General features: G+C 42.7%; 1 protein-coding gene and 1 long non-coding RNA gene across 4 annotated transcripts in view; one reads left to right on the forward strand and one right to left on the reverse strand.

Annotated features, from left to right (window-relative positions):
• Nucleotides 1-382: 382 nt before the first annotated feature.
• PDE5A (phosphodiesterase 5A) overlaps nucleotides 383-12,413 on the reverse strand; it is an 88,060-nt gene continuing 76,029 nt past the window's right edge. Inside the window, exons 16-21 of one of the 2 annotated variants that reach the window (XM_045537351.1) lie at nucleotides 10,718-10,818; nucleotides 9,983-10,060; nucleotides 8,752-8,815; nucleotides 7,469-7,543; nucleotides 6,377-6,460; nucleotides 383-4,520 (exon numbers count right to left, since the gene is read on the reverse strand). In XM_045537351.1, the coding sequence (XP_045393307.1) occupies nucleotides 4,386-4,520; nucleotides 6,377-6,460; nucleotides 7,469-7,543; nucleotides 8,752-8,815; nucleotides 9,983-10,060; nucleotides 10,718-10,818 (537 nt within the window). In that variant the 3' untranslated portion in view covers nucleotides 383-4,385. Of the gene's footprint in view, nucleotides 4,521-6,376; nucleotides 6,461-7,468; nucleotides 7,544-8,697; nucleotides 8,816-9,982; nucleotides 10,061-10,717; nucleotides 10,819-12,413 lie in introns of both variants that reach the window. The other variant, XM_045537350.1, reaches the window with a different exon arrangement.
• Nucleotides 7,306-11,792, forward strand: LOC123627667. Of its 2 annotated transcripts, none has more exons than XR_006731405.1 (3): nucleotides 7,306-7,972; nucleotides 9,662-9,864; nucleotides 10,729-11,792. It is a non-coding gene; the product is annotated as an uncharacterized LOC123627667 (long non-coding RNA). The 2 variants fall into 2 exon arrangements; XR_006731406.1 differs by lacking the exon at nucleotides 7,306-7,972 and adding an exon at nucleotides 7,973-7,987.

Below are 12,413 nucleotides of genomic sequence, written 5' to 3' on the forward strand. Positions count from 1 at the left end.
TTTGAAAGGAGACGGATCTGGGATCGAATCCAGTTCCCGCCCTAAGTTTTAACTCCGAAGCCTCAGCCCTGTAGCAAGAGGCTGGTGACCGTCCCCCTCCGCGGTGGGTAAGGAGAAGTAGGAAGGGGATGGAAACATGGCCCCCAACTTGGTAGCAAAGGGTGTGAATGAAAGGGAGACAGTTACCGAGAGGCGCCTTATTCCTGGGCTAAGGAAAGGACTGTAGTAAACCGAGCATTTCGTGTGGTTAATAGGATCACGTTTGCTTATTTCAGTTTCTTCAACTACTGGGCCCATTTTCGCTGCCTAAAATCCAAAGTCCCCTAGTAATTCCCCACCCTTAAAATTCAAAGTCCCCTAATAATCACACGATATCCATACCTACTTGTTTATTATCCTTTTTATTTTTACAAAGCATGGCAAAATGAGGGAACAGCTGACAGGTGAGGAGCTGGCACGGTGGAAAACCACCCTGACCATCTCGTAACTTCGCAGGATCAGAGGCGTGCAGTGTCCTTTCAAGTGAGTTTGTCACAGAAGCGTCGTCTGAAATGATTCTCACGGTGGAGGCGAGGAAAGAAACGAAATCAACATTCATGATTCTTTAAAATGACTTAAAAGTTAAACATAATATACATAGTAACTCCTTTTCCGAGTACAAAAATAGTGCCAGAAACTATATATTTGTTCAAATATAGTGAAAAGGTTTAAGAATACAAACAGATATTAACAGTGGCTAGTGATGATTCATAAGGTTTTCTTTTCTTAAACTGTAATAGAAATTTATATTTTTCAACTATTTACATTGCTTTTGACGACATTCATTAAGACGTGTTTACATGGGCTTTTGAGAAGTGAAAGGAATGGCAAAGTGAGTTTAATACTTCCTTCTTCGCTCCTCGTCGGGGAGCAGAAGGGGTCCAGAACCGTGCGCGAGAGAACTGAGTGGTCCCTGCCCGGCTGGCACAGGGCAAGAATAATCTAGAGACAGGGTGTTCTGGAACTGGCTACAGGTGAAGTGAGTCATGCTTGCAAGCAGACAGGATGTTAGCTGGCAGTTTCTTAACGTGTGTCAGGTAGACGGTGCCCGGTGCATGTGTCACAGATGAAAGCCACGCTGACGTGACGTGCCCAGCCCCTCCCGCGCGGACCGAGCTCCGTGAGGTCACTGCTGTCCCCACAGCAGAGCACAGACTCAGTACGGGGTGGACGCCAGCCCGATGCTGAGCTGTGAGGTTCTGCCGCCTGATGTTCACGACAGCTGCTCACCAGAGAGGATGGCAGTTGGCTCTTGCCCTCTCATCTTAAACTAGTCTTGTAGAAAAAGACAGCTTTGCTTGGGGTGGCCTGTTAAGATTTAGGAGTACAGTTTGGTGAAAGATACAGAAAAGTTATAAATTGAATTGGGGCAGGTCTAATCAAGTTCTATGCTGAAAATAAAGGCACTTCGCTGCTAGGCAAGCGTGTATCTGTGACCGAAGAGTTTGCTCCTGGAATCCAATGTTTCTGGTGTATGTCCACACGCTTTATCTCTAGGACTCCTATTAAAGGAAACTAATTTTCATAATTAAGAGATCAGTGGTGACAACACCAATCCTGGGTTTGTACCTTGAGGGGAGATAAAGAGCTCGGAGCTGCATGTGAAGCCGAATGAATGTATCAGCATGGCTCACTCAGGCACACACAGGTGACACGGCTCACACAGGTCACATGCCACACAAGCACACACAGGTTACACAGCACACACAGGTTACACGGCTCACACAGGTTACATGGCTCACACAGGTACACACAGGTGACACGGCTCACACAGGCACACACAGGTGACATGGCTCACACAGGACCCGGCCTGGCAAAGGCCAAACCACTGGAAAATACGAGACCTGACAATTCTATAAACACCTTTTACCAAGTTAGTAAAATAGTGGGGACTATTCTGGCTGCAAATTTAAATTAAATGGTATCATGTTTCTCTGCTATAACTAACAAACGAACAACCTAGAACAAGAACAACTTCTGGCTAGTTATGGGTAATATAAATACAGGGTATGGTGAGGGAGGACTCTGTATTTTTTCTAACTTGAGAAGATACTAGAAAGAAAACATTCACATAAAAGCAAAAACTCTGTGCCCATGGACCATAGATATTAATCCATGCATGGAATAACTTTCCTACAAATTAAAAACTACTTGAACCAATTAACCAGTCCTAAAGAAGTGCTTTATGAAAAACCTTCTGTATGAACTAAAATAGTGGACAATAAGTACGGCATCGCCCTACTTCTTCTAATGTCCAAACTAGTGAAGTAAAATAAAGCATTATCCAAAGGCAAACCAAATACACAATTTCTAACCTAAATATATCTTCTTATTAAAATGACACACAAATCCTCCACGTACAATCTACCATGTTAAAAAAAAAATTCTCAGTGACATATATTAGCGAGGTCTAACAAATTACTAAAGTATATAACTGTATATTTTAGCATAATTGCTAAATCACAATGTATGTGATAAAAAGGTTTATTAAAGATTGCTATTCTTTAAGCAACTTTCTGCACTAAAGGAGTTATGAATGCATGCGTGTGTACACCAGCTTGCAGATGTAACTGTTATTTTAGTGAGTCTGTGTAATTTACACATCACTGCCACCAAAGGCAACCTTACAGATTTCATCTGTATGACAAAATAAAATATCCTGAAAATACAAGTATAATGATAATACATATAGCATTAAATTGTTGATAATTTTAGATTAGCCTTTACCACTACAAAGTAATGGTAATACAGTTTGTTTTGCCTTTCTTTTTTTTTTTTTTTAACCTGAAGCGTTACGTCAAGATGTATATATGCACTCAGAATTTTAAAAACTCAGTGTACGTGTTACATTTTAGGCAAAGATTAGGGGAAAAAGGACATAAATGGAAACTCTGTTTTGGTGAAAAGTTTTTGAGAAGGATGCGTTACCATAGCCCCAAGAAATTTTCTATCCAAATTAGTGATGAAAACTCAGATCTAATTCCATTTTGGGGGTTGGGTGGGTAGAAGGTAATAAATCATATCAATCTCTTTCTACTCTCCCCAACTCCACACATTCCTGCGTATTTTCCTAGACTAGCTGCTCAATTCGCCATCTCCTTCCCCGATACCGAGTGGTGTGTATAGGAGTGACCCACTCACATGGGCTCAAGGTCTGAGAAGACGTCAGCTGTCCTAATGTACGGGGAGGAAAAACCAGCAGCTGAGCTCAGGGCCAGGGTTCAGGGCAAACATCCAAACTTCTCTGATTCTGAAATCAAAACATGGCAGTTTCTTCATCACAATCCTGCTAAATTTTGTTCTGGCATAAAGTTTCTTGCCTTCATGCTCCCTTGAATTCATTTTTGACCCCAGTATTGGGGATGACCCTGTGCTGTTTATGTGACTAAAACTTCTCTTGGCAGAGGGAAAGAAGGTCCATGTTGTGCCCTCTCATCCATAAATCATGCCTCATTTCAGGTTATTGGTCTAATTGCCGCATTTTCCTCACTTTCCTGTAGAGATTTAAGCTTCTGACTTACAAACTATGGACTTTCAAGAGATGACAGATGAGAAACTCATTTAAGAAGGAAGTTCGGAGGGAAACAGACTCTGAGAGCGTTTATTTCTCTTTGCCCACAGAGCCCATGGCCGCTCCGTCCCCGGTCCCGGCCGTCCCTCAGTGAAGCCAGTGGCCGGGTCAGGCCTGAGGGGTCCCAGTTACCTTCAGACAGGTAAGGCCGAAACGATTTTATGAGCAGCCTTTGGAAAAATGTACTGCACTGAAATGACAAAGTTATTTCCTGTTTGTTCTCTCCCAAAAACCGCAGACCAATTAAGTAAAACATTTTCTTTATAATACTGCCCCATAGTACTTCCCATTTGTTTCAGAATCCCTCGCTTTCTGTTGAGACATTGTTGACAAATATACTTGTTTCTCCTTAAAAACCTACTCAGCCAACATTTTTCTCTAGCCTGTGAAGGCTTCAAATGTCACAGAATGTATTCAATTTGCTCTCAACCTACTTTTGAGAAAGCAGAGATTCCAAACGTTCTTGGAAGATTGGGGATTGGAAACACTTGGTTTTTGTTTTCTGAATTACCAAACAAAAAGCCTCAGTGCCGAGAATGCCATTTGCCCTTTGCAGGACCCAGAGCACCGCACGCGGCGCCGTCACCGGTGTGCCCGGAGTGGCCGGCGTCGACCATCTCGGTTCAGTGGCGTGGAACACACACACAGAGAACACGGTACGGTCCCGCCAAGTCTCATGCTATGCGCTCAGACGTTGTGCAGAAACAAAAACAGCAGTGGCGGAGTGTGCAGCGAGCCCCGGCGTCCCTGAACTTCAGCCCCGCGAGGCACCGACTCAGCTCCGCGGCGCCTGGCCGCTCGCCCCGTTCAGCACCGTCTCCTGCTGCTCGGCCAGGGCCTGCCACTTGCGCCTGTTCTCCCTGCAGCCGTCCAGCAGCGGGAGCCAGGCCGCGGACACCTGCGTCAGCGCCTGCAGACAGAGAAGGAAACCAGCTGGAAGGAAGCCGGAACTAGCCCGTCTCCCCCGGGTCCCCGCACCGTTTGCTGACTCCTTACGCGCTCAGACGCGGAGTCCGCGCCGGGGCACGGAGCAGACACGTTCCCAAATCCCATTCCTGAGCTCGGGTGGCAGAGCTGCGCGGAGCCAAACGAGACGGCGTGGCGCAGCTGGCTCTCCCCGAGCGTGAGCGCGTCAGGAGCTGCTTAGCGTCTGTTTTATGCGTTTCTATAGAATAGCTTTATACAACGTACTTACACAGGTTTTTAGCCAAGATTATATTACAGATTAATTCGTAATTTGGTGTGGATTACTAGTTACCAACTGTAGTGCCACAGATGTTTAACTGTAAGAATGTTCATTGCCGATTTCTTCATAGTAGAGAGTATCCCACAACAGGGTTAGGGATACTGTGTTACTATTTGGAAGCCATTTAAAATGTCACAGAAACACATCTGACACATAAATATGTATGTTACAATATATTATAGATTGCAAAATGCAATTTTTATTATGAAAAGTACATGAAAATGTTGTAAAGCATATACGCTAATATGTTATCAGTAGTTATCTCTGGGGAGTGGAACTGTAAGTCATTTTATCTTCCTTTTTTGCTTTTAAGTATTCTTGTTTCTCTATGGTGAGGACATATGACTTCTGTACTATATAATGGTGAAAATACATTTATCAATACCACACAGTTCCAGCAGCAGACTCGAACAGGACGGATCCCTGCGTCTATACGCCGTGGGGAAGGATGAAATCTACAACAGGTAAGCTGACTACTATGCTGATTGGACTTACAGGGATGGGGAAAAATCAGAAGAGCTGTTAGTATTTTTAACTGAGGAATTCTTAACCCAATAAGAAAAGACTCTGCTAAGCGAAGAACGAGATGGTCCAGGGTGTCTGGAACAGGCTCTGAACGTACCTCTGAGGAGGGGCTTGTAAACAAAGGAGTGACAAACAGGAGGCTGAGAAAAGCAGGGAGACAGGGGTGGGGGCACAACACTGGGTGTTCCTTTCTTTTGGTGTCCCCTGTCCTTTCCTCGCGAGCTACGGCTTCTTTAGTGAGAACGCTAGATGCAGGTCTCCTACTGACTACCTACCTGGCTAACTGGGGCTGCACCTCACAGAATCACTGACTGAATTGTGAGATGTCTGGACTAGAAAATCTGTAGACTGTTGACGTTGTAAGATAATGCCAAGATAAGTGTTCTTTACCCAGATAATTAAAACTTCAGTTTCCTGTTCAATCTTTTAGAGACAAAGACAGCCTCTTCTTTCTGTACGTGGGGCATAAACATCTAAACTAGTAAACTGGATGTTTTCGGAAGAGTCTATTTACCTAATAAAACACCCCCCAAAGGCCAGGGCAACAGGTATGTGGAAATGGGAGCCTGGCCACCTCATTTTAATCATCATGAAATCTTTCTTAACAATACTAAAGCCACATTATGATGATAAAAAGTTGGGTAATTATTTTTCCATATTTAGGCTTTGCTAATATACCATATATGTGATGTGCCCCCTTGAGGGTAGCACTGGCGTGATTCTTCTTAGTCCCTCCTCAATCAATTTGTTGGAGATGAGCACACAGTAGGCACACAATAGATATTAATACATTGAATGAATTAATGTTTTTGAGAAGCAGTAAATATAAAATGTTTTTTGTTCAGTATAAATGTCATGTTCATCAGTAAAACAATACTAATAATTTTATTTCTTGATTTAGAAGCAAAAAATATGTGCCTAGTATTAACCTCTTCAGTTTACTTTGGGTTTTAATTCATCACAGTCCAAGCTGAGCAAGTGTTTTGTACAAGTACCTCGTACAGTTGCAAGCAGATGGCATCTATGAAGCCGACTTGCATACTTGGGATTTTGTTTTTCTTCTCCCTGTTCATTAAATCCTGAAAATACAAACACAGACACAGAAATGTGCATTTATTTAAAGAGCACAATGAAAGCTGGCTCTAAAAAGATGAATCAGTGGATTAGCTTAGGAAGGGCAGACAGCAACGATACCAAAAAGAAGAAAGCACCTAATGCTGCGTTTCTGGGAAAACTCATTCCAAAGACAGAAGTGGTTTGAGAAGGATCTTTTTCTTGTATGTGAGATCCACACTCTGTGCTGAAAGGCAGGACGTATCAGAAACCTGTGAATTCTATTTGCCTTTCAGCACAGCAGTTCTGGGAATTTATCCTAACAAGGTGACGAAGCCTGGCACGCAGCAGTTTAGCAACAGGGATGTCATCGCTCTGCTGTCTGCAGCCGTGAACACAGTGAACGCGGCTCCACCCAGGCAAGTGGCTCCGTCTCTTTCATGTCATCGTGATAAATAATACACATGAGTGTCTGTCAGGACGAAAGTGGTTTATGATATTTAATGGAAAAAGCAAATTATAAAAGAGTGGTACACTATGACTCCAAGAGTCTTTTTTTATTTGCTTTGCTTTCTGTAATGAACATGTATAATTCTTCTAATAAGAAAAAAGGTTTTTTGTTTTGTTTTTTGAGACAGTGTCTTGCTCTGTTGCCTGGGCTAGAGGGCAGTGGTGTCATTCTGGCTCACTGCAACCTCACACTCTTGGCATCCTCCTGCCTCAGCCTCCCGAGTAGCTGAGACTACAAGTATGTACCACAACGCCTGGCTGATCGTTTAATTTTTTTTCTGTAGAACTGGGGTCTTGCTGTGGTGCTCAGGCTGGTCTTAAACTCCTGGCCTCAGGCAGTTCTCCCGCCTCAGCCTCCCAGAGTGCTGGCATTACAGGTGTCAGCCACTGTGCCCAGTCAGAAAAGAGTTTTAAAAAATAAAATGAGAAATTGTGTTCCTAAGGATCTCAAAGAAGCATAAAAGGAGTTTACAATGAAAAGAAAAGCATTTGAATAATTCCTATCAACAAGGTTTCATACTTACAGTGGGTTCAATGTTGAGTTCTTTTCTCTCTCTGTCTCCTTGGTCAAAAAATTCAGTTGCTACAAGTTCTGCTATCTGAAATGACAGGTTAAGTTCTGACAATGAAAAGCGTATCACTCTTTAAAACAGACTTTGAACGAAGGCCCTGCTATGGGTTACGCATTTTGATTTTATAGATAAGGAAACTGAGGTCCAAAGATGAAGTAACTTGCTTGAGAATAACAGGATAGCTAGTAAGTAGCAGCGGGATCCTCGAGCACAAGCAGTCTGTGCCCAAAGCATATTCTCTTGACTATTACGCTATACTTTCCCCCACTTCTGTAAATCTTTCTCTCCTTGGTAGCTTCCAGCATTTTTCTGTTTTATTTTTTTCTTCCTTTGTTTATTTCCCCCCCGCAAACACCCGGTACGAGGGTTTCGTGTCGAAGAACGAAAGGATAAATGACAAGACAGAATCCTCCTCTCCCATCCCCCACAGCATCCTACTTCCTATGGAGCAGGAAGGTGCGTAAGGCTCACGTACGTGTCCCCACCTGTGCCCGTCACTCTTCTGAGCCCTCACTGCCGCTGCAAGACACCGTGTCAGCTACTTGCTTAGAGGGAGGGTTCTCTGCAGCCTCCTGGGCACAGGCTCTAGTCAGACGCTTCTCGGCATCCTCGCATCCAGAAGCCCAGAATGTGCACGTTCTACTTGTTAATGCATATGTAGAGCTAAGGTGTAGCTCAGTAGGATAAAACCGTAAGAAAAGCAACTCCTTCCAATTTTCAAGCTTAGCAAAGGGATGCAAAACATTCCCAAAGTGACCCGGAAGTACAGGTTGAGGATCCCTTATCCAAAATGCTTGGGACCAGAAGTATTTTGGATTTTTTTTTTCCCCCCAGATTTTATAATATTTGCATTATAGTCAATGGTTCAGTATCCCAAGTCTGAAAATCTGAAATGCTCCAATGAGCATTTCCTTTGAATGTCCCATCTGTGCTCAAAAAGCTTTGGGTTTTGGAGCATTTCAGATTAGGAATACTCAACCTGCAGTGCTAGAACTAAAGCTTATCAACAGCTAGGTTTTTGCTGCCTTAATATGGCTGCTTGCTTTCTTAATATATTTTACAAATATTAAGTGCAAATGAGTCTTTGAAAAAGAAAAGCCTTTTTGTGTCTAATTATCTGCTTTTAATGCTACTAAAAAATTAGAAAAAAAACGTCCATAAATACTTTCTTCAGAAGTTACCTTTGTGAGCAAAGGCTTTTCAGTGATTACCGTTACTGTCACTAAGCGACGTACCCGCTGCTGGACGGGCCAGGGCTTGGTGATTGCAGAAAGGTCGCAGGCTGTCATCAGCATGGCTCTGTCCGGGGGAGGGGACCAAACTCCTGTTACTGTCATGCGAACATGCACCCCAGTAAATACTTACCAGTAAAAATGATGGGAATGGCAGTTTATAAAGACCAAAGAAACAGAAACGGAATTTATATAGAAGCCCGACTTACAGTGATAAAAGAGGGTCATTGTTCTGGTTACCCTTTGAACTACTGGAATTTGTACTCAGACCGCCTTATTAGCTCCAGATTGGCACAAGAACAAATTATTAACCTCGGGGTAAAAACTTGCCTATTATTACTTTTGTCACCCTGGTATTCCATTCTTGGTGACAGTATGATAAAAGCACATTGATTACGAACAATTAACTATTAAAGAATAACATTGGTATCCTACTGACAGAAGTCCTTTTTCAGAAATTACAGTGGGTTATACTAATTCATTCAATACATGTAGTGACTTCTATGTGAAAAATCCTTTGAATGATTAATCAAGTTTATCAGTCTTTTTCCTTCATTGTTTCTTCACATTGAACTAAAGTTAGGACAGGTTTCTCATTCCTAGGTTCTAGAAGAATCGACCCATGTTTCTGTCTGGTACTTGCATGGTTTGATTCTCCACACCGAACTCTCTGCTCCAGCTGGAACTGAAGTATGTGGAGCAGATCCAGTTTTGTCTTTTCCCCTGTGGCCACCCACGAAACTCTATCTTTTCCCTAGTCACCTGAAATGCCATCTTTATTACACACTAAATAGCCTACGCAATTCCAGATTGTCTGCTGTGTTCCGCTGGTCTGCCACCAATACCAAACTGTTTTAACTTTACAGTATTTCTTCCATGTCTGGACCCCCACTTCACTACTCTGTCTTTTCAGGATTTTTTTCCAAGAGAAGTAAACATTTTGCAGTCACATCTTGCTCCCACAGTCTTCAGGACTGCATTTCAGCTCTTCCATTCTAAGGGAAAATGAAGAGGGGAACCCTATAGCCTTGTGTGATACTCTACTACATTTTAAAGGCTTTTCTAGAACGAAGGAACAATTCATTCTCTTGAGTTTGCAGATGCATTTCTTTTCAAGTAAGTATTTACACTCCTAAGATCATCATGTTATAGCCAAAAACTGCCATAAAAACTAACAGTGAAAAAATTAATTGGGTTACAAAACTCCGGCTTTAAGGATAGTAAACCTACTTACAAAAATAACTCCTTTTGGTGAGGATCTTCCAAATTGAATTGATTTTTTCTTACAAGTTCAAAAAATTCTCCTCGCCTCCTTGAAAATAAAAAGAATTTGGTAGTTACGATGAATCCTCAGGCTGTTAGGCCTTTGGTCTACAAAGACTCACGGAGCGAATTTTTGGTAAAAACAAAACAAAAAAACTCTAATTTTTCTTTCCATCTTAGAACTCAATATATAAATCATCATTTAAAATTGCTTTTAGAAAGGCAGTTTAATTATGAAAATGTCTACTCAGAAACAGCACTCTAATGCATACTCTTATTTTAGACTTAGTAACTTCCAAGGTCTACATTAATACTCTTCTGCCGAAAATCAAATAAAAAGAAACAAGAGTTACTTGTTGGCTTTCGGCACCCTAAACAGGGAAGGAGGAAAAGCTAATGACCAATATAACCTGTGGACAGCCTGATTTGGAATGATCTGGAGATGGCTGTTTGATTTGTGTTTGGCTTCAGAGATATAGCAATAGATAAAACATCAGAAATAACTGCGTATGTTAGAATTTTTGGCAGTGAGTAAGCCAAAGGCATAGTTTTTCTGGCTCCCTTTAAGAAACTGCTCCATAGTCTGAGAAACAGCTTTGCCAGGACACTTTTCCTTTAGGATTGATCACTATGGATGTTAAAAGTTTGAAACGATGCAAATATTAACACTTCCAAGACCTATTTCTCACTGTTTCTTAAAACTTACTTGATGTACAGCGCCAGGTCCGTGGCCAGAATGGCCTGCTTGATCATGCGCAGCGTGGCCTTGTACTCCTCGATGGACAGCCCGCTGAGGATCTGATTGCCCTTGGTGGGAAGAGAAACCATCATTCGCGCTCTGCCCGCAGAAACGCCGGCAGCTGGAGATACGGTGACACGGCTTATGCCTCGCCCCAGCTCCATGCCAAATCCCCCCTGGCAGCTCCCTGCTTTGCCCCCACCCCCGTCTGGCAGGAAAAACCAGCTCCGTGACATTACACCTGCCCACGCCTCATGTTGTTCCAACTCCTCACTCCTTAGGCCTCAGCCCAGACCGAAAATCTAACAGCTGTTTATATTTTCCCTTCGGGCAGATTCACTGCTGTGATCTAACAACAAGCAAAACTTTGAGACATCAAAGCCATCTTAGTGGATGCAGAGAATGGAGTCGTGAAATACTTAAACAATTGATTATGACAAAGTCGCTCCTTTATGGCTTTTAAAACAAACCTAGTAACATTTCTGGTACAAATTTATATAATTTTAACTTAGTCAATTATGGCAACAGTGTGTGTTCCTTAGGAATATCCTGACATAGATGGGTGGAGGGCGCTGGCCGGCGGTAAAGGAACACACAGGTTGAAATATCCGTAAGGAATATCTGAAAGGTGGTGAATCCACGTGCAAACCATTGAAAGTTCCACCACAGAACCATTTTTTATTTCTTGCCTCTAATTTGAGCACAGTGGCTCTCTAATCTTGAACTCGGCATCTACTCAAAACAATGCCTGTAGGTTGAGTCCCATGTGCCCACTACGTCTTGGGGCCGAGAAAAACCCGGAGGCTCAGGATCGGGACCTGGAGGAGTCATGACGACAGGACTGCGGGGTGTGCCGGGCTGGGGCCAGAGCACAGTGGTCAGAGGATAATCAGATGCTGAAGTTGCAGCATGGATCTAATTAATGTCCAAAATCTGTAATTACAGCCGTAAACATTATTTTTAAATATTAAATCATTTTAGATTCTGGGCCAAACAGAAAACTATCCAGAAAATACCTTCTGATTCTTAAACAGAAAACAATTTCAAGTGGAAAATAAAATATCTTTTGGTGCTATATTCTTATTTTTCATCCTCAAAGCCAAAGCTGTAATTTCTTATGTAACTGTGTTTACAAAGATAGATCCATAGATCTTATGATCTGAGCCAGCCATACACACAACCAGATTCCTTATATGCTAAGTAATAATATATTATAGAGTAATAATAATTATGATAGGAATACTGTTAAATATGCTCTTTTAAAAAAGGTGAGCATATTTTCTTTCTTTGGAACTGATTTCGTAATAGGATATCGAAGCGCAAGTTTCAGCTGAAGCACACAGACAGCGAATTCCAAGTACAGATGTTCCCACTACAACATGACATACACATTCCTGAAAAATCTCAGTTCTGAAAACTGTACACTAAAATAACACGGTTTATGGGAAAAACGCTCTTAGGGCAGCACGCTTGGAACCTGTGCAACTCTGTACCCAGAGCACAAACCAGACCGAGAATGGCAACGTCTGGAGGTGACCTGGCCCCTGCCGGGCAGGTTGGGGTCCCTTGGGGCTGTCACAGACGCACAGACACAGGCAAGGGGGGGTCTAGTCTGGGGGCCCCGAGATGACGAGGCTGGAGCAGGATCGGCAGGACGGCGGGG

This window comes from Lemur catta, chromosome 26 (genome assembly GCF_020740605.2).
Source record: "Lemur catta isolate mLemCat1 chromosome 26, mLemCat1.pri, whole genome shotgun sequence".
Lineage (NCBI taxonomy): Eukaryota > Metazoa > Chordata > Mammalia > Primates > Lemuridae > Lemur > Lemur catta.